The 25,147-nt window shown below is 32.8% G+C and overlaps 1 protein-coding gene across 1 annotated transcript in view; it reads left to right on the top strand.

Annotated features, from left to right (window-relative positions):
* The first annotated feature begins 7,013 nt into the window (after positions 1–7,013).
* The window catches only part of LOC106670444 (twitchin), a 112,524-nt gene continuing 94,390 nt past the window's right edge, over positions 7,014–25,147 (top strand). The window contains exons 1-13 of the mRNA XM_024230437.1: positions 7,014–7,146; positions 7,426–7,470; positions 10,740–10,775; positions 11,597–11,644; positions 16,062–16,100; positions 18,874–18,927; positions 19,024–19,059; positions 22,534–22,590; positions 23,237–23,278; positions 23,435–23,473; positions 24,366–24,410; positions 24,628–24,672; positions 25,056–25,100. Coding sequence (XP_024086205.1) covers positions 7,102–7,146; positions 7,426–7,470; positions 10,740–10,775; positions 11,597–11,644; positions 16,062–16,100; positions 18,874–18,927; positions 19,024–19,059; positions 22,534–22,590; positions 23,237–23,278; positions 23,435–23,473; positions 24,366–24,410; positions 24,628–24,672; positions 25,056–25,100 — 576 coding nt within the window. The 5' untranslated portion in view covers positions 7,014–7,101. The remainder of the gene's footprint in view (positions 7,147–7,425; positions 7,471–10,739; positions 10,776–11,596; positions 11,645–16,061; positions 16,101–18,873; positions 18,928–19,023; positions 19,060–22,533; positions 22,591–23,236; positions 23,279–23,434; positions 23,474–24,365; positions 24,411–24,627; positions 24,673–25,055; positions 25,101–25,147) is intronic.

The following is a 25,147-nucleotide window of genomic DNA, read 5'->3' on the forward strand; positions in this document are numbered from 1 at the left end:
ACTTAAAACAAACATTTTAATTCATTGCTTTCAACTTTACAATTGTAGATTGTTTTACCCGTATTTTCTAGCTAAAATAACCCATTTTTAAAGTATAATCCTGATTAAGGTAGTGTTTAACGAGTTTAATAAAGTATCTTAATAAATGTATTTACAGATTTACTATCTTTTATTAAATTACAGTGATGGTGTATTCTATATTTTATTTTCATTTATCATCATCGCTGATTACTAGATCGAATGTCAACATGAATACATTATATATTTTTTTTATTAATTACTTAACCTGAATAATTATTATATAAAATAGTTTTGCACTCAAAAATTAAATTTAAATTTTATGAGAAGCCATATTCTTTTTCTAAAAAACATTAAAAATTCGAAACTGGATGTGTTTACTCATTAACACACATACTCAATCGAAAAATGAATATTTTGCTTGTTAGATTTAACAAATTAATGAGTAGAAAGTTATTAATTGACATATATTAATTAACAATGTTGTACTGTTTTGATAATAGGAAGAAAAGGTCGAAGAAGAAAAGAAAAAGAAGGTTGTGAAAAAGGTAAAATCTTTATTTTAGATATTTATTTCGTACACCCAAGCTAAAAAAATATAAAAAAAAACAAAGATTGGGAAAATTTTAAATAGTAATTTAAGTATTCCAATTTTTTTTATTAGGTACATAACCTCTGTAGAACTATAGAAAGTGAGCTTTTTCTCATAAAACTAACCATTTTCTTCTGTGCCTCTTTTCTTGGTGAGAACAATTGTGTTACTGAAGTGGCGAGTATACAGGCTAGTGTCTCACAGGCTGTGCTGATAGAGAAATGATTTCCTTGGCCTTCCTTTTTGAAATATTTAAGTATGTTCATGCCTGGAGCTTTGGTCCAGTGCTTGAGTTTTTTCTTTCTCGTCATTTTTTATAGCTCATTCTTGAGAACTCTTTCTGGTGCACGTAATTGGGCTTCTTCTTCGGCTAGAGTTAGTCATCCTGTTTTCCTTCCTCTTAATATCCTGGAACCCACCTCAATGTAACTTTGGGCAATTCTAACCATTAGGCAATTCAGGAAGTCCCTGACTAATTTGGAGAATCTTAGTGTGAGAATTGCCTTACCGAAGTGGCTAGTATACAGACTAGTGCTTCATATTCACAAAAAAAATTGTGCTGATGTCTCTGGTTTTGTGATAGAGTCGGCCACAAAGCTTTGCCCAACTTCTTTAGATGGTAGTTAAAAAGGCAGGGGCCAGTGTAAAGGCTTATAATTTTCCTCAAATTTTGCCAGCTGTAAGAGAGGGCATTCGCCTTCCTTTTTGAGATATTTATGAATCTTTTAGCTTTCCTCAAACCTGGTGCTTGTGCCCATTGAGTTTCTTTTTCTCAAGCCAGTTTCTCAACTACGACTTTAGCACACTCTCTATACGACTGTCAGCCTGTATGTTTCCTTTTACCCCTTCATGTCCCAGGACCTTGTGTAACCTTGTGTTTTCCTAGGGTCATTAGGCAATTTAGGCAATTCCAGACTAGTTTGGAGCTAAATTTATATTGATTTCGTGCTTAGCTGCCTATTTGAAAGTAGATCCGCGAACTTTTCATTTTGTTCTCAATTGTTCGTAGAATTGGATAGCATGATCTCAGCTTGGAAGATAGCTGGAACCAATCCACGAGATTATATGCGACCATAGACTGATACATACATAATCACATAAAACATAACATTGCTTTTAATCATTGATACGTTCAAGTATTTACAGTGTATTCTACTGAATTTCTCTAGTTCTAACATAAAAAAATCTAAGTTTCAATAAATTTGTACTAATATTAATTTGTTTTGAATAAAAATTAAATAAAAATACATTTCAATGATCTGTGCAGAAACAAGAGGAGAAAAAAGAAGAAAAGGTAGAGAAGAAAGAAGAGAAGGTAGAGAAGAAAGAAGAAAAGAAGGTAGAAAAAAAAGAAACCAAGGTAATTAACTTCAAATGTATAGATAGTTTTTATATACTTTTGATATAAGATTTTCAGTTTAGCAAGCAACATGCTAAATGATGTTACGATGCTTAAAATAATTTAATATTATGAATGATTTTGACCGAGTATAACTGACAAATATTAGTTATTAGCTCATGTCCTCAGAAGGCCATAGCATTTTTAACGATAACATACAATTCCATACTAAGTACCACTCATATTCCTTTTTCATGGAAAATATTCCTAGTAAAGCTTCAAACCTCCCAACCTCCTACAGACTAGTGATGTCCAATAACTGTTAAAGTGTTTAATACGTATTGTAGATCCACATCAAATCATTTTTTTTCCTCCCCAATTTGGTTTCTACCCCATCAGGCAAGGTTTCAGAGTCGTTGACACCATTTGCTTCATTCTAGTGAACTAAGAGTATTGCTTGGGTTTGTGGATGTGGCCCAGGCTTTTGATTGTCTGGCACTTAGGCATCCTTTATAAACTTGCATCCTTCCTTATTTTGGAATCATATTTAACTGATTGCTGCTTCAGAGGGAGGCATGACAACGAAGATAATCAGATATCAGAACAAGCCGCTGTATAACATTTATATTTACTTTCCTATACATCTCAATGCCATAATACCAACTTCTAACTTGAATCCTATCCAAGAAACCACTAACATCCAAGAACACTTTGAGTTGACCAAAACTGAAAAAAAGTGGAGGATGAGACAATAAGGAAAAGACTTCCACTCAAGTCAGGATTATACCTAGACAACCGACTAACATGGATTTTCCATATAAGGCCGATGAGAACTAAACAGAAGATTTGGAGAACTACAAAGACTTTTAGGATTGAAATCTGTTTTGAACAAGAAATTACTGCGACCACTTTGAACATGCTGTGAAACGGTGAGGTTCTGCCAAGTCATCCATATCCAGGAATTTTAATCCTTGTAATCAAAAGTCATTAGATAAATGATTAAAGCTTTGTACTATTTCACTAATCTCACTACCCACAATGATTGAATGTTGTTAACTGATCTGATGATCTCGTTTCCACAAGTTCCACACCGAACTCTCGATCCATCCTAACCTTACTGCCAAAGCAGTCTCTACACTTTCCCATTTTGAGAACCCAGCACATCACCTTGAAAGATGATAGTCTCGAGACCACCTCGCCCTTTAATTTTTGAGTACAATCATCAGTAGGTTTTTCTTACTCTGCGCCCTCTGGGTACAGTGCTGGCCATATGCTACCTACTTGGACATTCCGATGGGAACTGTGGGTGCCCTCCAAGCAAACTCATATCCAGCATATCCTTCCATTGAAAAATCCTCAAGCAAACTGTCAAAGCTCCTCATACTAATGTCAACATTTTTTGTTTTTTTTAAACAAACTGATCTGATCTTGCTAGAAAAGTTTCACTCCTTTTAATCCACTCTTACCCTACTTTCAAGATCAAGTTCTATCTACACTTTCCCATCCCAAGAACCCTTGAGACCTCCTCGCCCCTTAATCCTTCATATTGAGTGCCAGCATAGGCTGGTTTTTTTAAACATGTGTACTCCGTGTGCAGATCTGGACATAGAGACATTGTTGTGACCGGGGAAAAAATGTACTGGCTACAAATAAATTATTTATTTGTAAGACAGCGCATAATTTTGAATAATATGCCATTCTCTCTTGTCTCAAGAAAATCTCGTTGGATGAATTTTTCAATGGATGAGTAGTGACATTCTGTGCAAATGTTTACAATATATAGAAGAATGCTGTTGAAATAACAAACTTTCGAGTTAAAAAATTTTTCAGACCAGTTCAGACTTGAGGTTTTGTCAGATCTAAATTTTAATATCTAAAAAACCAAAACTTACAATGAATTTGCCACCATTTTGAAAATTATTTGCAATAAACTAACGCTAACTAGGTGGGGTAAGGATGTGTTTCACTTTTTGTAAATGATGCTTCTTCTTAGTTATAAACAACAAATCTGTGAGTAGGTCCATCATATATAAAAAGTGCAATAAGTCCCTTTTGAGGAAAAGTTTTAATAGTAATTATATTATTTTAGTTAAAAAAGAAAAGATAATAAAGTTTGTTGTGTTTTTAATTTTTCAGAAAGAAGAAGAGAAGCCAGAGAAAAAGGGAGAATTAACTGTCAAGGTATGCATTTAAATTGAATGATTAGGTGTTAAATAGACCATAGACATTCATCCTTGTTACATCAAGTGATAAATAGATAGGCATATCAAGAAAGGAAGAAAAAAAAAAAACAGTTAAAAATAGATAGAACCTCGAACATCGGAATTGGTTTAAGAATTCCCCGGGAGCGGTGAGACATTTCAAGTGATAGAGAGTTCGAAAGGTGTGGGTGGAGAATGTAGAAATCTAATCTGTCAATCTGGTCAGAGAAGAGCCAAACTTGAAATGTTCCGACCACCTTGAACAAATAAATATGCACAAGTGGAATATCGAATTTAGAAAGAGAATAAATAGATTTCTTTTGTTCTGATGAAAAACAGATGGCTCTTATATATATATATAATAAAACAATATATATACTAAAAACAGCCTTATAATAAAAAAATATTTTTAAAGTTTGTTAATAACTTTTGGAAAATTGTCAATGTAAGAAAAGGGCCTACCTTGAAGGTGCTAATAAATCTTATATGGCTGTGCGTTAGAAATTCAGTTCAAGGATCAGATCAAAGAATCTATGGCTAGGATTCAAAACGCAAGACGCTATAATATGTAATATTTTAATTAACACCCCCTCTAATTTTATTCATATAAAAGTTTCCACGATAAAGACCAAAAACTAAAGGCTGATAAAAAAAATCCAATAGTTGAAAGGACTAAGAAATAAACCTAACAAATTGCAAAAACAATTTTAAACTATTGAACAACTATACGTGTTTGATTTTTCTACCAGGGATTATTCTATTTTTTAAATAGTTTTTTGACATAATCCAATCGGTTAGTGATTCTTTATGGGGGATTATTACAAAAAAAGGTATTTGTTTCTGATAATCCTTTTGAAAAATGACAGGGTGATTGAGGCCGATATAAGGGATACACTGCATTAATGACCGTGCCAAAAATTTCATTGTAAAAAAATAAAAATATCAATAAATAAATAAATAAATAAGCAAGCAGGCATAACCAATGACTAATTTAAGAATACTTCTTTTAGATCAACTAGTAAGCGCCATCTATTTTTAATCGGCTCAAAGGCTCTCATTTATAGGGGAGTTGGTTAAGGGTGGTCGACAATGCCATATTTATAACTTGATTCATTTCTAAGCAGGTGGCCCCTTGTTATGATAATAATATAAGCTCTTACTATAATAATAATAATAATAATAATAATAATAATGTAAGCTTAAATTATTTTAATTGATTCAAGTTTATTTTAAACATCAAAAGAAAAAAAAGGAGCACAGGTTTTCTATTGGCATAATTTTTATTAACTTACATGCTAAGCATTTTATAAAATTGAGAAAACTGGCCTCTCTGATTTGTCTTTACATTCTTCTTTAATTTCTTTGAAAAAGTCGAATAACTATTTTTCTTCCTTCCCAATAGTGCAAATGTGTGCTTAAATTTTTTAAAAATTAGTTCAAACTTATGCCAACAGTCAAAAGATAAAAATGGTACACAAATTTTATATTGAAGTAATTTTTATCAGTTTATATATATGTTAAATATTTTATAAAATTAAGAAAGTTGACCTGTTTATTTTGTCAGTATTTAATTTCTTTGAAAAAGTCAAATAAATATTTTTCTTCCTTCCCAATAGTACAAACGTATGCTTAAATTGTTTTAAATAATTCATGTTTATTTTAAAGAAAAAAAAAAGAACGAAATTGGTTTAGAGGTTCTGAATTGAAATAATTTTTATAAGCTTACATGCTAAATATTGTATAAAATTGAGAAAATTGGCCTCTCTGACTCGCCACTCTTTAATTATTTTGAAAAATTCGAATTATTATGTAGCTTTAACCAAATGATGCCTCCGTGTAAAGTATGCGTGGATTCTCCCTTGAAGATTTAAAAAAAAATCACTACATAAATGTCTACTTTATCTTCCTTTCCAATAGTAGTAATTTACTCCTAAAAAATTCGGAAGGAGGTGAAGGGGCAAATTTTTCTCTATTGGCATCACTTTAAACCAACTTTGATTCTAATAAGATTTCTTCGTTCAATTTCAGTTTTAAATATTAGAACTTTATTGGGTTGTTTGTTTCCAAGAGCATATCAAATTTTTTATTTGTTTAAAATTTTAAATAATACAAGTTTTAACAAATGAAAACCATGCTTTTAATTTTTTTTACATATAATTTTATAAGAATATTAAAGCTTTCATTTTTCTTTATCTATGATCAGGGCTCGGCGATAAGGGACAAATTTAGAAGCCTGAGAGAGAGAAAGGAGGGACTGTTTAATTTAGGGCACTGGTCAGCCGATGAATAAATAAATTTAAAAAATGAAACTTGATCACATCTCTTGATGGAGAAAGTGAATGGGAAAGGGTGTCATGCCAAAACCACAAATTTTCCTATCAACAAGTATACTCAAAGTTCTTGTGCCCATTTTGGCACAGGTGATTTCATTTCTACGTGAGGTAAAAACGCGATGTTTTACACCCCTGATGAAAGATTAACTTTTTAATTACACCAAACGATGCCTTGGTGTAAAGTATGCGTAGGTTCTCCCTTGAAGATTAAAAAAAAAAAATTCTCTACAGAAATGTCTACTTTGAAAGTTGTGTTGACAATTCACAAACTCTTAAAGACAAATCAAATTCCCTCTCTATATATATGTATATATAGATCTTAAAGCAAACAGTTATAGCACAAAAGAGTTTGTTGCCAAGTCAACCTCCCGTGGTACTAAAACTGCCGTAAAAAAATGAAGCATGCCAGTAGCTATGCCAAAAATAATGTTTTAATGTCTCTGGTGAGGGGGGGGGGCTGGGTCCCTAGGAGCGACAGTTATGTCGGGCATCCCATCTGGTTTACTTGGCCTCAGCTAATAGAGATTTGCCGGGAGGGGAAACGTTTCCGTGTGCCAGTCAGTGAAACGATTTCGACTTTGAACGGGCTTCGGGTTTTTAACGCCGTGGCCGAACGAAATGTATCCGAACTCATCCCGATTAAGTGTATCTACTCGATTTCAGGTATGATTTGACATTTTTTAAAAAATTTATTTTTATCCTTATTTGTGCTGAATGGTCTACTGTGCTCCTCTCTTACATCTGACCAATCAATTTATATAATTTTTAATTATTTTTTTTTTACCTTTCATCTCTTAAAATTCAAATTGTACTTTAAGTGTACTTTAAATTTATTTTCGGGTACCGGGCTTTATTCTAAATTTTTGTAGAAGTGTTTATTCAAGTTGCCACAGCTTCAATTCAGTCCACTGTTGAATTGATCAACCTTTTCTCTTTTTGCAGAAAGAAGAAAAGACAGAAATTACAAGAAGACGTTCATCTATTAGAGTGAGTTCATTGTACAAAATTTTCTTCTTTTCAACTGGCTTTTCCTTATGCTTATTCTGCTTATTAAAACCCTACCTCTTTTAGATCCAATAAATTTTATTTTTAAAGGATAAAAAATTTATTTGTATTTAAAAACACTAAAATTAATCATCGTAAAATTATAGTTGCACTTGTATATCCACTCCATAGTACATTTGCAAAAATTAAATAAAAATAATAAATAAATGAAAAACAACGTATTTAGATATTCTATATGATAATGTAACAAATTTTACATTTAAAGATTTTAAAAAAAGATTTACATTGTCGAACTTAACAATTTGCTGTTATAAAATTCTTCTGACATAAGATCTTTATTTCCTTCTCATTTGCTATTGTTTAATTCAGTTTGAAAAAAATAAATGCATGTCCAGTTAATAACTTCTGATGCTAGTTCTCTTCACTAAAGAAGACCTAGCCTAAATTTGTATCTCTTTTTCCAGTATAACATCTCCATCTCATTCATGTTTCATATTTTTTGTGTCTCTTATTCAAAAATTTTTTGTTCAGTTAATTAATTTTTTTTATGGGGGCTTGCAAGCAAAGAATTTGGGTACTTCACATCCTTCCAAGGATGCTGCGTGTCAACATGACACACCTCCCAGATGTTTATTATGTAAAGACAATAACTCCATTAAAATCTCAGTAATTTATTAATTTTAATATTATTTAGTTAATATGGTTAACCACAAATCTTCACACTCTAGTATTCCCTAGTCGGGTCAAGTTTCTCTTTCATTTTTATGGAGCTTACTAGTTTATGTTTCGTTTGTCGTCTTAAAGGTATATAAACTGTTTGACCTTTTAAATTTGTAAATGTTCAAACCATTTGGTTGCCTAAATTGAATTTTCTTCTTTCTCGGTGTTGGGTGAATCTTTCTTAATAACTACCCGCTTTGCCATATCTATCCATATCTTTAGTTGTCTTTTCCTATACCTTCTGATTTTGGTGGTTAAGCCCTTTTTAATTTATCTTGTAGTAATTTTACTTTGAAAAATTATATCAATTTGGAAGGCATGATGCGATTGTCCAGTGAAATTTTGCTTTTCTTTTGGTTTGCTATCCAGGCTGTGCCCTAAGTCTCTTTCAGTTACGTGTTAATTTATTATTATGACTATTAATCAATTATACAGTGCCCTATGGATTTTTGGGCACCGTTCCAACTTCTTGGTTACATTTCTGCTTGGTGAAAGTGCATCATGAGTTTGTCTCCTAGCTTTATCTCCAGATATTTTATGCTGTTACTAGGCTTTATAGATTTTGTTCCTTCTTTCTTTACCTTTGAGCATTAGCATATCACATTTTTTAATAGATATGTTCTTGTTTGACTCCTTGCAGCCATTTATTTTACATTTTCTTTATTGCTTTTTCCTCTTTTTCTCTCATTTTTAAGCAGTAGGTACTTAACATAAGAAAAATGTAGTTTGATCTAACATTTCATTTGTTAGTAGCTAAGAAAGGTGAGGGATTCACTGAAAAAAAGAATTCCCGAAAGTTCTTATAGTTGTATAGTCTATAGTGTAGTCTATGTACTGTAGTATAGTCTAAGCTGGACTTGGTCTCTCCTCTCTCTCTCTCTCTCTCTCTCTCTCTCTCTCTCTCTCTCTCTCTCTCTCTCTCTCTCTCTCTCTCTCTCTCTCTCATTAAAAAATGAGAGGTCAAATAATGCCATTTCTATGCCAAGTGATGTTTGATATATGTATGACAGAGAGTACATATAGTCTTAATTCTATGAATGGCTTTCCAAAAATCACTGAGTAGTCGTGTGTCGTTTACTAGGTCCTAAACGTCTTTAAAGTTTCTTATGGATCGGTTGAGTTGTTTGAAAATTATAACCATTATTATGGCAAAAAAATCCAAGGCATTTCAAAAGTGAAAATTTGGAGAAAAATTCTATTTTTGATTTTTCTAAAAAAATGTATTTAGGGTTTTTTTTGGGGTGCACAAAACGAATATCAACTCTGCTTGTGATAAAAAATGATTGTAACCTACTTTGCTTCGTTGCTCGATCACAATTTATATTTTTCATTATCTGCAGTAATCATGGACGAACTACCTATCTAATATTCTGTGTCCTAGTATCACCAAAAAAAGTTTCATCGAAATCTGTGAATTTACGTTCAAGTAATATCTTTGTAAGTTTAGCGTTGGAGCGCCCTTTATGAAATATTTTTCCAAAAAATTTTATTCAGGTTTTTATTTTTATTTATTTATTTTTTGGGCAGGGGGGTTCAAACAACTCATATAAACTTTGCTGAGATTTTGGTTTGTTTTGAACATTTGGTTAAATCCTAAACGTTGTCATGTGTCCAAATGGGTTTAAAAATGGAGTTTGTTTTTTAGGGTCAGTTTTGTTCCATTGTCTAGCGATGTTTTAAGAAGTCTGAAATATCTGTTGAACTGTCTTTTCAGTCATGTGTGTGGGTTCCATGTAAGTCGTTTGCTCGACTTATTCTTAGGGTGAAAGTGCAGTTCACATTTTTGTTTACTGCCATTTTCCACCGCTTCAACCACTTTTCAAGGTTGACATGGTTTTGGTTGAGATGATGGTCTATGACAAGAAATTGTCAAATAATCCGCATAGGTTAGGGTAGATCCAGAAAGGTTAAGAATATATATTGTTTATTGAGTAAAAGATAGGTCCTAATATAATTCCTTGTAGAGCACTGCCTCTGTAATTTAGCTGGCTGATAGAGAGGAGCCTTTGATGAAAATATCTGTTAGGAGGAAAATGGGACTCTTTTGTTCAGCTTCCAGAGCAGAACTCTTTTCACTTAAGACTTTGTAGCAAGTTGTTGAAGGATTCTTGCAATGATTAGGTCAAAACCAGGATTTTTTTTTACTGATGGCTTTTGATATGGGATACTTCGTTGGGTGTGAATGGTGAGTGGAAGAGTGGTAAAGGAGATGTTAGATCTGCTTATTCTTCTCACTTAGTGAGGTATATTTTAGGGTCAGTTTTGATCCTTTGTCCATTGTTCTACAAACAGGAGTTCAGTGATCTACATCACTTTCAGACCTCCTTTGCAACAAAGCATCATTAAATGATGATAATTGGTTGAAAGCTTTTTATTTTACTAATAAACAAATTACACTGAACCCAATAAGTTCAGCATGAGTTCACCAACTTGCAGACCTACACTCATCATCAACCCCAAAGCAATTACATATTAAAATTTAATAATATAATATTTCATTGATTTAAATTATTATTTTTATTTCATTACAGAAAGAAGAAACACTCAGCGTCAAACATGAAGAGAAGGTGAGTCAAACTTAATTTAAAAAAAATCCAATTACATAGATTTTTGTCTAAATGAGCAAATTGCCTTGTTTTTTAATGCTTTCAAGCGCTAAGAATTATTTCAGGAACGTCTGCCTAATTTCTCTATAGGCAGTGATTATCATCTTAGAGTCAAAACTTTCGCCTTGAGCTTGCAGGTGTGAAACTAGCTAGCTAATAAAAAAACACCTGAAAATCAACTGCCAAAATCAGATATTCACTATTTTTGTACAAACCGCATTTATCTTTCTGGTCTCGAATCCTTGCTATTTATTTTTTTATCACACCCTGAATAAAACGAACTCTCTACCAAACCCTTGTTTCAATCTTCTCCTAGCATTTGGTCTTGAGCTAGGTGTGGATTGAGATGTACAAGTGAATTTCGGATTATACCAAATAACGCTTAGAATCCATCATTTTGTCCTAACCTCGCTAAGTAAGTTTTCGCTTTTATTGCATATCTGCATAATTATTATATAATAGAACAAAATTGACTAAACTTAAGTGTAGTTAAGAAAGATCATCTTCTTGATTTAACAAATTTTCTTACGGCCAGGAATAATCGCTTTTAGATTTTAGCTGTACCTTCTAGTTGGTTTACAATAGTAATACAATTTTTTTAAAAACAAGTAGACTTGGTCTAATATTGATTCTTTAGCTTTATCGATGCATTAGTCATTTCTGTGAAAACTTACAGAATAATCGTCTGTAATCATGTCCAGAGTGTCGCAATCAACAGCTTATTCGACTAACAAAACAATGAAATCGTATATTGTTTCAAACAGACCAAAACCTTTTTTCAGAAAGAGGAACAAAAAGATAAAGTATCTGAACCAAAGGAAGATAAAAAGGTGAGATTTTTTCTTCTCACACATCCTATTTTTTTGTAGTTTTTAAGCATAAACCTTGATAATCTTGACTTTTAAGTGTATAAAATAAAAATTTGCTACCTTTATATAACAAGAATAGTTAGTAATATATACATAAATATGAACTTACCAAATTGAAGTTAGCTGTACTCATATTTGCCTCGCTTATGATTCTGGGTTCAAATCCCTGCACAGCTGATAGTATTTTAATTGGTAATAATGTTAAATGTAACATAAACTAAAAGTACTTATGTCCTCTTGTCCAAGACACCCAAAGGTTAGTTGGTTGTTAAACCATCTTGTATGACAAGAATTCCTTTATGGAAATGATTGAGGTGGGGTGAGTATTTATTTATTTACGGATCGAAATCCACTATAAAAAAATACGTTTTCCAATAACAAAACATATAAATAATATATGTAAAAATACAAATAATATATATAAAAAGAATAAGGACGTATATACATGGTAATAATATAAATGATAAATATAAAAATACAATGAAAGAGTAAAAACTGAACAACAAAAATGAAAGACATAATTACTAACCAAATAAGGCAGAGGAAACAAAATAAAGCTGAAAGACAATTGAAACTACAATAATTAGGTACATATTTAATGAAAATAATGCTCTTTGTAAATATATAATAAGACTAGAGTGCGAGAATTAGTTGAACCAGTAAATGAAATAAATTGTAATAATTTTGTACAGTATGAAATATAAAAGCATTCAACTAAGGTTGTAGGATAAGGTTTTTCACAGATTGCACAGAACTATTGAAGAAGTCAATGCTATTGCAGATGTTACTCTTGATCATCATTCTGTGTAGAGGAGAAGAGAGCATGTAGTTAGAGCTTTGGAATTCAATATAAAATAATTTATAGGTTTTAAGAGAGTGCGAAGGGACATGTAGCTGTAGTTGAGAGAGGAGAGAAGGACTATCAATGAGATTGTTTAATAATTTAAATACAAAAACAATATCAAAGTAATCCCTTCTTAGTGCCAGTTTGAAAAGTTTAAATTCAGAGCGGATTCCAGGATAGGCAGAATTCGGAGGAAGATTGAATTTGTAGGAAAGTTTTTTAAAAATTTGTTTTGTACAGATTGAAGAATTTTTTGATAATTTAGATAGAATGGGTTCCAAACAGGTGTAGCATATTCTAGTATGGGTTGTACAAAAGCTTATAAAGATGGACAAAACATAGAGGATTTTTAAATTCATAGGTGTTCCGAATGATGAAACCTAGCATCTTCATAGATCTATTTTTTATTGAAGAAATATGTTCTTTAAACTTGAGCTTTTGATCAAAAAGTACATCAAGATCCTTTACGACCTCAACTCGCGTTAAAAGAGCATCATGGGAGAGTATAGAGATAAATAAAAGGTTGTTTCTTATGAGAGAATGTAATTTCCTTTATGGAAATAATTGAGGTGGGGTGAGTATGTTGATTCACTTATTGGAAAAGATGGTTCTACTCACAAACAGCAACAGCTAAAAACAGTTTGTGAATAGAACCAACTTTTCCAATAAGGAATTCCTCCTTCGAAATGAGTTGATATCATTTTTTGACTTGCCAAGTTAGTTATTGATTTATTTGTCGGATCTTCTATCGAGTTTTGACAGTCAGTGGTCAGACTAATCATTTCAGCCCCAACCTGTTATTTAAGTCTTAAATACACTCTTTTGTATTTCATTGATTTCTCCCAAGAGGTGATGGACTGCTCGACATTCCTCCATCAACCCTCTCACACTTTGCATTTTTGCTAATAAATGCATTCACTCGGGATGGTGGACTACCCATTACTTTTCCATTGATCCTCTCACACTTCATATTTTCGCTAATAAATACATTCACTGTGGATGGTGGACTACTGGTTAATATTCTATTGAATCAATCACACTTTACATTCTTGCTGAAAATACCTTCACTCTAGATGGTGGAATACTCATTACTCTTCCATCTGCCCTCTCATGCTTCACATTTTTGCTAAAAATACGTTCACTTTGGATGGTGGACTACTTGTTATTACTCCTCGGCTCTATCACACTTTACAATCTCGCTAAAAATACATTCACTCTGGATGGTGGACTCGATATTCCTCCATCACATGTAAATACATTCACTCTCAATGTACATAAAACAGAACACAAAATTGTATTGCTTGCTGCATGCTCTTTATATGAAGCCAATGACACCCTTCAATTAAGTGGGACATATTGAGCAACCTTTCTCTTCATGGCAGACATATACGTTAGCTTTGGTCAAAAAGTATATGCTCGCATGGCCTATCCTTAGTCGGGTGAGGATGATTCCTATTTTTTTATTTTGACCCTCTGAACTACTACTGTCCTCAACCATCCTCTTGATACTTAGGAGTTTATCTGTTGATAAGACCCTTGTCCAGTTAGTTTCTCATATATAGCCTTGTAGAACACTCCAAAAACTCCAGGCATCTGGGGTTTACACACCCAGAGGGCAAACATGTTTAGATCACTCTTTACAGTACAGCAGTTCATGGTTCAGATCCTCTGTTTCATTAGAAATATGACACTTTGCGGAGGGCCTATGATGTATGAGCTGCATATGCCATGACCAGGTCGTAATCGTGTGAGTAAAATAAACGTTCCAGCATAACCATCTACCTGTCTGAAGTTCAGATCTACTTTGAAAAGGAATCAAATGGAAAATTAAATTGAGAAAGAAAACAAAAGAACAAAGATGTGAACATAGAGTCGGAACTACAAAGAGAATACCATATGGCGAAACAGGAGATATAACTCAAAATTCAATTCAAATTCCTTGAATATAAAATACATTAAAAGTTCTCTTGGATCAAAACAGTCAATTGAAATTGAATTCTGCAAACAAAGATCAACAGTATCTCCAACATTTGTTCCACACATCAAGATGATCGCCTCTTTGCGTGTCAATCGTTTTCTAAACTCATTATGGACCGGGCACACGGAGAGGAAGTGGAGAGTGCCCTCCTCCTAGTCCATGCTACACATTGAACCCTTTGACTGCCTGTCTCATCTTCATCGTAGGGTTTGGTCTTGAGGTTTAAAGAGTCTGCCCTCAAGCTGCATATCCACCTCCCTACGTCTCATTCACAGATCTCTCCAGTGTCCTCTGCACAGGTATAGTCGTGCTTGGGAAACATCCTGATATTCTTCTAAAGTGGAAAAATTAGACCTGTTTAAAGCAGAGTTAAAGGCCTGGCCATAAAAAAACTGACCCAAAGTCTAGACCGGATCTAATGGAAAATGAAAAAGTAGACATACTTAAGTTAGACACACTATTAGTCATGTACTGCAAGTTAATTAAGTAATTTCTCCTCCTTCTCCAAAGGGGGTGATATGTTAATTCCATATTAGTTTACTATCCAAGTACAGGTCCAAATCTTGACCACCTCAATTTTTCTGACCCATGGAGTCCAGTGTTTCTACCATCTATGTAAATGCACTGGCAAATGTTTGTCTCTGGTACATGTTGATCTGAGTTGTTTGTCCACATCATCCCAACGAATAATTAAAATATTAAGATTAAAAGGAACTTTTTATGACTTTCTTAAGGGCTCCCATGCTCTTCAGGCTAGGCATCGACTTTTAAACCAGAGAACATGTTTCGCTGTTTCTTCTTCTTCCTGGCAATATCTGCACAGGATTGTTTTTTCTGTTCCGAAGTATATATGCCTCTGGAGTCGGCAGTGCCCAGTCAGCAGCAGGCCTGTTTATGCATGTTTTTCTTTGGATGTCCTGTAATACAGTTTCCATTGAACCGAGGATTCATTCTTAACGTATTGTCTGATGGTTGTAGATTTTTGGCAATTTTGTGCATAGCAAAAAATGTCAGGTGTTCTGATCGAACTTTACTTAGGCAGTTTATCAGCTTCCTTGACAGCCATCTGAAATGAATTAACTCAGTTTAAGAATTTGTAAGAAATATAGTGTTAAGTAAGTTTTAAAAAGTGTATTGATTTTACTTCCATTACAATTAGCCACCAGGTTCTTACGGATGTGTAAATAGGAAATAATAATGGGCTTAAGATTTTTCCGTGAAGAAGACCTTTTTGTACGGTGCTAGGTCCATGTAGTCCCATTCTTTGTACTAACATGTACAGAAGGCCAATACGTAACTAACATATGCCACCCTGGATATTAAAGAACAAACCCAGTACATACCTTCAGTTAAGGTTAAGTGTGGGATAATTTCCCATTACTTTTTAATCAATAATTGAGTATATTTTTTAAAAATCAACTTCTCATACATTTTGCAAAGAAGTTTGTCTGCAGATATGTACCTGCAGAAGATTTTTTTGGAAGAATTTTTCTTGGATCTACATTCTTAAATCAATGAATGAACTTCAAGTATTAATTTTATATGTTCATTTTTAGAAAGAAGAAAAGACTAGCATTCGCCGCGACAGTGTGAGGGTGAGTGAATTTTTCTTTATTTTGCTTTTACCATTTTTTAAATCTTTATTCCTTAGAGTTTTACCTAACTGTACTTTATCATCTTTATGTAATTTTGTTGATTGTAAAATGACGAAGTGTGATAGCAAATCGGCCTTTCAATAGAGCTTGGCTATAGTTTATGATACCCCGAGATACCTAAGTTGCCCTTGTGACCAGCAAAAGTGATTAACTTCTTTTATATCCAAGCTGGTTTCCCACAAGGGAGCATTCTTACTCCCATCTTGTATAGCCAATTCCAGCACTACCCTGTCAACCTATTGAATCTGAATCCTGCTCCCAATATCCAGGAACAACAGCCAAATGACAATAAGCTAATAATGAGGAATGATCATTGACACACGTGATATACTTAGATATACCTAGACAGCTGTACATCAGACAAGTAAAATGACTGCTTGGACCAAAGTCAGACATGACATACAAAACTTGAACCTATTTGGACATATGGAGCAGAATAGTATACCACAAAGCCATCGAGTATCAAACCCATCCAAGTATAATCCAAAGCACTCAGAAGAATTCTCCAAACTCAGTACTACGTCTCTAACCAATGACCTCCACATTCCCTTCATTCAAGATCCATCCCGGTTACTTTTCCACTCTAAACCTTTCGTTCAAGCCACTCTTTATCTTACATGCCCTGTATCCTCCATGTCACCTTTAACAACATTGGTTCAGAATACATCAGCGTTAATGTCAGCTAGTTATGTAACAGGGTGACAATTATAGTACAAACATATGTATATCTTACAAATTTGTAAGATGTATGAATGTATGTATAGAAAAAAAAAACCCTCTTTTTGTATGACATAACTGTTGGCAAGTGCAATGGCAATGGTCCAAATCACACAGCTGGCTTCGAAGGGCAGTTTAAAATAGTGGATAAACTGGGTCAGAGAATAACTTACATTTAACAATAATGACATCCTGTACTGTTAAAATTAGATAGCATTTTTTTGCAATAAAACTCAAACAAATTTGAACTTTTCAAATCCTCTGCTAACGCTACTCTTATGGGATTAGATTAGTAATTTTAAAATACATTGGTCGAAATATGATGGTTTGGTCTTATTTAACAAGATTAATGCTTTGGAAATGTCTAAATTTCTTTGTAATTAAAACAGAGCATAGGCCTTCTTTAGTCTTTCACACACTACTACAAGGGACTAGGGACGATAGGAATTACCGATTTAAATGAAACTTCTTCCGGTGATACTAGAACAAAAAATATTAGGCATGCGTTAACGTTCTTTACAAAGTAGGACCTGAGAAAAATAAAATATTTTATAACTTTGTTTTCACTTTTTCATATTTTTTAAAATAAATTTTTGTTTTATTTTTACATTAAATTTTTTTTTTGACATATCAAGGATTTAACCCATCATCAAACTTATTATTATTTTTATTTTAAAATTTTCATTATATATTATAGTTTTTGAAATATATATCACAATGTTGCATCTGTAATTTAAGTTTATGTATGTAAAAGTTTAATATTATTATTAAGTAATATTTTAAAATGAAAAGTTTACTTGTGAACTTACTAAAAAAAATTATGTAAAAATAAAACAAAAATTTATTAAAAAAACCAAATGGATATTTTTTTAAGCTATAAATTACAAATATAAAAAAGAATGTCTTTAAAATCCATGTTACAAAATATAAATTATAAAATACATTATACTTTTCTTTTAAACTACTTTTCTACCTTTGTTGCATCGATTTCAAGGTAAATTACTTGATTTGATTATTTACCTATGATAAAAAAATCATGAACAGAAACATATTAAATGAGATCAGACATATATTTTTAGCCTTATATTTTTTTCTCTTGCTGGTGCTGCTAGAGATGATGTTGTACCCCATCCTAACCTATCCTAACCCAGTCAACCCATGCAATGGAAAAAAAAACAATGTGTACCCAGCCCAAAAACGTATTTATGTTAAAAAATTAGACTCCTTTCTAAGCGTTTTATCTAATGGGCCTACGAGCAGGGATAAAAAAAATTTAAAAGCAATTTATTTTTTTAAACATAGGTTTCTGTCTTTGTATGCATGTATTTCAATGTTGTTATACTTAGTAATAAATGAGATTAGATGTTTAAAAACCTAACCCAACCCAATCTTCCAACCCCTCCCTAATCCTAACCTTAACATTTAATCTAACCATAACTTTACATAACTTGACTAATCCTTACCAAAACCATCCCTAGCTATGAACCATACTTAACCTAACACTGACTCTACCTAACCTAACCCAACCTAAACCATTCCATTGCAATGCAAAAATAAATTGTGTATTCAGCCCAAAACTTTTCCATATTAAAAAAATTAGACTTGTGACCGAATGTTTTAGCCAAAGCACCCAAGGAGCTGAAAAAAAAACATTTTTTAGCAATTTAACTTTTTTTAAATGTCAGTTTTTGACTTCGTTATAAATGAAATTTCAGGGTGGTTTATGTCAGACATTTGATTTTTTTTACCTAGGATAAAAAACTAACTAGCATTAAATGAAATTATATCTATAAAAACCTAAGCCAACAAATATTAACTTCGTTTCTCACAGAAAAAATATTTTAACGTACTTTGCTAAGTTGCTTGGTCGCTTAAGTCCTCCCTTATTCAACCCCATTTTGATTGCAGATGTTTTGTATGGGAAGCTTGAATATAAGCTTAAATATTTAATGAATTGTTTGGTATGATTGAATAACTACTTTTTTTTCTCTTGCAGAAAGTTTCAACTGAAGAAAGGGTGTCGGTTGAAACAAAGAAAGAGGAAGTAAAGGTAGGAAAGCATGCAAACCTTTGGAGGTTTTATATTCAAATGAAATTTTCGTAATACAACTGAATCAAAAATAAATNATTTATGGTATTTTTTAAGGATGAGAAACCTAAAGTGACGAAGAAAGACGAAAAGGTAACAAAATACATAAAGTTGTGTTTTGTGTAATAAATTGCTACCTTTAAACATATCTGCTTACAATTTACTACATTAAATTTATCCAGAGGAAAAATCATTCGCCTAAGCATTAATTATAGAATACTAATAAGTTATTTTATATATAACCAATATATAAAATTAACGTTCTAAAGAAATCTCAATAAATAACATTCTCTTAATATTATTGAATGCCTGAAGTTGATGTATCTTCTCTCTTAAATTGCCTAGCATCCATGAAACTATCGTCTATTTGCCCTTGTCAATGCACTGAAATTCCAGCGAGAAACATTTATCCTTGTCCATTGTTGTTATTCTATAACTACATAATAGAACATAAAATTAATTATTTTTATATATAAATTATCTGGTTTCTTTGTAATTAAAAAAAAGTATTCTGTACAGTAGTTTGGTAAGTATTGTTTACCTTGCAGTCCTTGCAGGATTACCTTGCAGGTCTGTGGACAGAAATTAGGATTAATGCCATCTTCAGAAGAAGTCTGCTTCCCAAAAAGTCAAGGTGTTTTATTATAATGGATACACACTTAACTAGGAACCACAGAGCCGGGTTATCACAGTCTTACCATGTAGGCTCCAGGGGATTTGGACAACTAGGCCTTTTAAGCCCCTTATAACCAATCTAATTAAGGATCAATGGGGTACTCAATATTCCACCACGTCCTTTTCACACTAAACCCTCACGGTAATAAATACACTCAATCTCAGGATTCAGAACAAAACATGCAATAGTTCTGTTTTCTCGGAATCAGAACAGGAGTCTAAATACTCGTTGTATTCCTACTAGTTTCTACATGCTCTCTTTATGAAGACAAGGAATAGCCCCCCGTCAGTTATGTGAGACTCTTAGAGCAACCTTTCTCTAGCTGAGGAGCATGCAATAAAACAGCTCTTTTTCCTCCAAAACTCAGAACAGGGGACTTAGACATTCCGTACTTAAGGACATTCTTATATCAGATGGCCAACATGCCAAATAATGAATTCAACATTGAGCACCTTTCTCTACTCGAGTGCATGCAATAAAATAGCATTCTTACTAAAATTAGAATAGGGGACCCAATCATTCACTGCTCGAGTACAATTCTCATATCGAGTAGCATTCCTAAGTGCTATCTACAGAAGTAAGGCAAGTAATGAATTCAATTATGTGAGACACATCAAGCTATCTTTTTTGACATACCAGACACATTTGCAACCTTTGGACCAAAAGTTAGTGTCCATGTGTCAGCTTAGTATGGCCTATTATTAGTTTTGACATATTTCATAGGGATATCATTGGAGCTGGCTTAAATTCCTTTAATTTTCCGACTGTCAGGGGGCGCCATCACAGTTCGTTTTGTTCAATGCAAGTGAGGTGTAAGCTGTGGATCTTGACACGACTCCAAAATCCTGTGTCAATTCTTTGGCGACATATGATCCTTCAGTCAGGCTGCGTTCACATCAATCAGTATCTGGAGGATCGTTGGTCACACCCCACCTAACCTGACAACAGTCTATCTATTATGAACATTTTTTTATTTCTTCATGAGGTCAGTAAGTTGAACCTGTAGATTGGTTGGTTTTTGGTCTAATGCTAAATGTCCAACAGACCAAAACACATCTTTTAATAGCGTTCAACTTAAAATCTCATCAAATTGTATTTAAACAGGCTATTTCTAGAATAAAAAATTACAATTACTGCTTCAGCATTAATACAACATTTTAATAATAAAATATCACTAGGTTTTGTGCTCTATTCACCACTAATTATCAAACTTATGTAGATAGTATTTTCTTTTCTTGAATGTTTATAACATATTACATATTAAGGTTATTGTGAATTTTGGAATGTAAGCATTGGAGGTTGGAATGTTTAGTCGAACTCCAAAGTTAGATGCTGTATGTCCAAGTGGGTCTCAGCACGGTGTTTTGTAGAGGCACTTTTGATCCTTTGTCCTGTAGTTCGTTAAGAAATCTGAAGTATCTGTTCAACTGACTTTTCAGTCACATATGTGGGTTCCATGTAAGCCATTTGCCAATAATGTTATATTATTGTAGTACATGGAAACAATTATTCTTGGGGTGAAAGTGTAGTTTACATTTTTGTTTGCTATTTTCAACTGCTTCAACCACTGTTCAAGGTTGACATGGGTTTTTGATGAGGTTAGGATGAAATGATGGTTTATGAGAGGCCATTGCGGTACTATTCACATAAGTTAGGATAGATCTACAAGGTTAAGAATGTCTGTTGTAAACTGTGTAGACTGGTCCTAAGATACTTCATTGGGTACCTCTTGTGCGATAGTTAATGATGGCTTGAAATTATATATCAGTTTAGTAGGATTTTAAAAGTAGTAGGTAAAAAGAATGACTCTCGTAAACTTCCAGAACAACATTTGCTCAAGAGTGGTAGTGAAGCCACCACTGAATAGTGGAACGAGAACATGTAAACTCAAACTGGCTGTCAGGGATAAGGTCTGGTGTATAGTGTATAGAGAATGGGTCCTAATATACCTCCTTGGGTACCCCTGAATCTGTGCTGGCAGACTTGAAAATATCTGCTGTTTAAGTAGGACTTTTAGGATTTGGAAGTAGATAAAAGGGAGATCATAAGCTTCCAGAGTAGACTGAGTGCCATACCAGATTGAAGGCATCTTGGAAGACACCGAAACAGCACACTTTTTGCCCAAGAGTGGTTAGCGATGGCTACAATGGCACTGGCATTATAGGCAATACACTAATTGGACAGTAGGTTGAAGAAAGATAAGGAGGGAAAATTTCTATTTGGGTGAAGTATGTTCTAAGGACAGAATTGTAAAATGTACTAAGAAAAATTACAGCATTTTTAGGTGTATTTAATGGTAGATGGCTTATGACATGGATACACTTCATTGGGTGTGGATGGTTTTGGTGGATGTGAAAGAGGTAAATATTAGGTCATGTTGTGTGGTTTATTAAAGTCAGTATCATTCAGGTCAGGGTGAGTAATGAAAATGCTAGAGAAAAGGAAAATATGTAAGCTTTTTCATTTTTGGACATAGCCTCATATCTTGGTCGAAAAAAAGAACTGAATTACAAGATGTTTCTGTTCAAAAAGATTTGACCTCTGTAGTCAGTGGAATGAATTTGGTCTCAGGATCAGTAGTTGATTTCTTAGTAAGTTAGTCGGCTGTATGAGCATTTCTCAGATGAGAACGTTGCTAATATGTAATTATGCATCACTTCTCCATAATGATATGATTTATTGTGTATGTATAAATTTCGATATTAAGTTGCGGATAGTTTTTTGTAAAATGCTTTAGGGTTTGTGTGTGTGTGATGCTTTTCTCTCCAAATTTGCACCTTTAAACAATTTATAAAAAACCACGTTGCAATTAATAAAATGAATACATATAATAATGTTAATCTATAAAAATAAACAGTTTTCACATATAAATCAACACATTACATTTACAGACCGTTTTAACAAATGGAGAAAATGAAAATGAACCAGACATTACACGAATTTCACAGGTGAGAGAAAATTTCTTGTACTCTTGTAAAATGTCCTATTTTGTGAAAAACCAATCCCAATTTTGCATAGGGGCCGATATTTTCTAATTTGTAAAATTTATTATGCATAAATATTAATGAGTTATGGAATTAGTTGATGATAGGAACAGTTAAAAGCACTAATGATCATAATGAAATATATCACTCTTCAGAATGACTGGATTTCATGGCTTATTGGTGTTTCCTAGGACAGTGACCATGCTTAGGCTGCAGATTTTATAACCTTTATGTCCTTTTGTTGTGTAAAATCAAACTATTATTTCCTATTGTGCAAACTTTTGAACACCAAGATAAAAAACAAAAACAAACAAACTACATTATCTGTGAATTATTAGAGATTATTAGAATCTCCCATTAATTATTTATATTAAGAGCAGTATTCAGTTATAAACTTTTGTAAACTGATTCAACACTATTTTAATTCAAAAATGAATAAATAAATAATAAAAAAGTACAAAATTGATTTTAACAAAGAAGAACCCTAAACAAATATATGTTTATAAAAGATTTTAACAAAAGAATACTTTGCTTTCTTAATATTTCCCAAATTAAATTGAACATCTGCACATGTTCTCGACTAAACATTTGACATAAATATACATTTCAGACACAAGAAGTTAAACCACAAGATGATAAGAAAGAACCTAAGGTAATGAGCATTTATGAAAAATCAAATTTACTTTTTAACATACACCAATAGAAAACTAGCTTCCTTTTTTTTCTTAAATGAATTTACAATTGAATAACATATAACAAATTGTTTGTTAAATTTCTATAGAATAAACACTGAACATTCATATTTCAGGCACAGGAAGTGAAACAAGTCAAGAAAGAGGAAACTACGGTAAATGTAGTTTTATCACTTAACTTAACAAGCTTATTTAACTTTTGCCTAAGTAGTATTTTGTTTAATGAATGAAAATGACCCAGGGCTGGTGTTAGCAGGTTCGAATCCTGCGTGACCCACCACTTACCTCCTATAGTCTCATTATAGTGAACACCACATAAGTTGATATGTTTACTTCAGATTATAACATTACAGGTTATAACATTTTTTTAACAACAAAGATTATCCTTTTGGGTTAGGATAAGCTAATCTCCCAGGGACAGGCTTTGGGAGAGCTTTGAAAGAAGAGGAAGGACCTCTCTGCCAACTTTGTCGAAGGCACAGTTTTTATTTGTTAATGGCTAGGAGTTATGTAAGATCCAATGAGCAAAGGAATTTAAACTTCAATAGCCTTACACCCACACAGAAGCAGTAAAATTGAAATGTCAGTGCTGGGCAAGAGGCCCTCTATTTGGAATGGAAAATACTTGGAAGTGGCTGATGAGTACCCCTCAACAAACAGCACTCATTGCATAGGAAAATGAATAGATAGGCAGACGAGACACAAGAAATAAAAGAGGTTAACACATGAATGTGCAAACTGCTTGTTAACCTAGGAATTTTGGGTTATACAAACATAGCAGAAGCCTTTACAATTTAAAAATTCAAACAGTTTAATGAAAGGGTAAAGAGAAGAATTGAAAGCTCTCTTCTTACCCAACGACTGGGCCCCAACTATTAGGGCGAAGTTCTTGCTGCCTAATGCCAGTCCTGGACTCACATAGAACAAATATAACCTGACATAATTTGTCGTAATACAATATTTTCATAAGTTTAAACTCACATAAATAATACAATATTTGTTTGGCCAACTTTACGGAAAAATAAACATTGCACAAACATATTTCAGAAACCAGAAGAACCAAAACCACAGGTTAAAAAAGAAGAACCTAAGGTAAATAACAACAACAGAAAATTTGTTTAACAAGTTTAACTCTTGGCTAGGTTGTAGTTGTATTTTAACTTGTGATCCTTATTTAAACAAAACAATTTTTCTCCTAACCTGTACACATAAATTTTATTATTTTTTCTTATATACATTCTCTCATAAATAATACGACACTTGTTTGGTTAACATTCTGGAAAATAAACATTGCACAAATATATTTCAGAAACCAGAAGAACCAACACAACAGATTAAGAAAGAAGAACCTAAGGTAAATAACAATTTACAGTACACAACTTCCATAACTTCAAGCTAGGTTGTAGTAGTATTTTGATTTATGACCCCTTCCAACATAACTGCACATAAAATGGCCTTTTAACCCATACATAAAGATTTTAATACTATTTTCAAAATTCACAATACCCAGCTTCCTTCAATTTTGGCTATGGTTTAGTCTTTCAACTCATAAGTCTCACTTAAATAGAACAAATTTTACTTTTTTTTGTATACCTCATATTATATTTTACATTCTTCTAACCTTTCCATAAAGATTCTAACACAATATTTTAATAAATGTGTACTCACATAAATCATGCATATAATACTTACTTGGATACCTTGCTGGACAATAAATATGGATCAAACATATTTCAGAAACCAGAAGAACCTAAACCACAGGTTAAGAAAGAAGAACCTAAGGTAAATAACTACAATATACAGCTTCCTTTAGCCCGTATTTTAATATA

This window comes from Cimex lectularius, unplaced genomic scaffold (assembly GCF_000648675.2).
Source record: "Cimex lectularius strain Harlan isolate CLEC.00 unplaced genomic scaffold, Clec_2.1 scaffold31, whole genome shotgun sequence".
NCBI classification, from domain to species: domain Eukaryota; kingdom Metazoa; phylum Arthropoda; class Insecta; order Hemiptera; family Cimicidae; genus Cimex; species Cimex lectularius.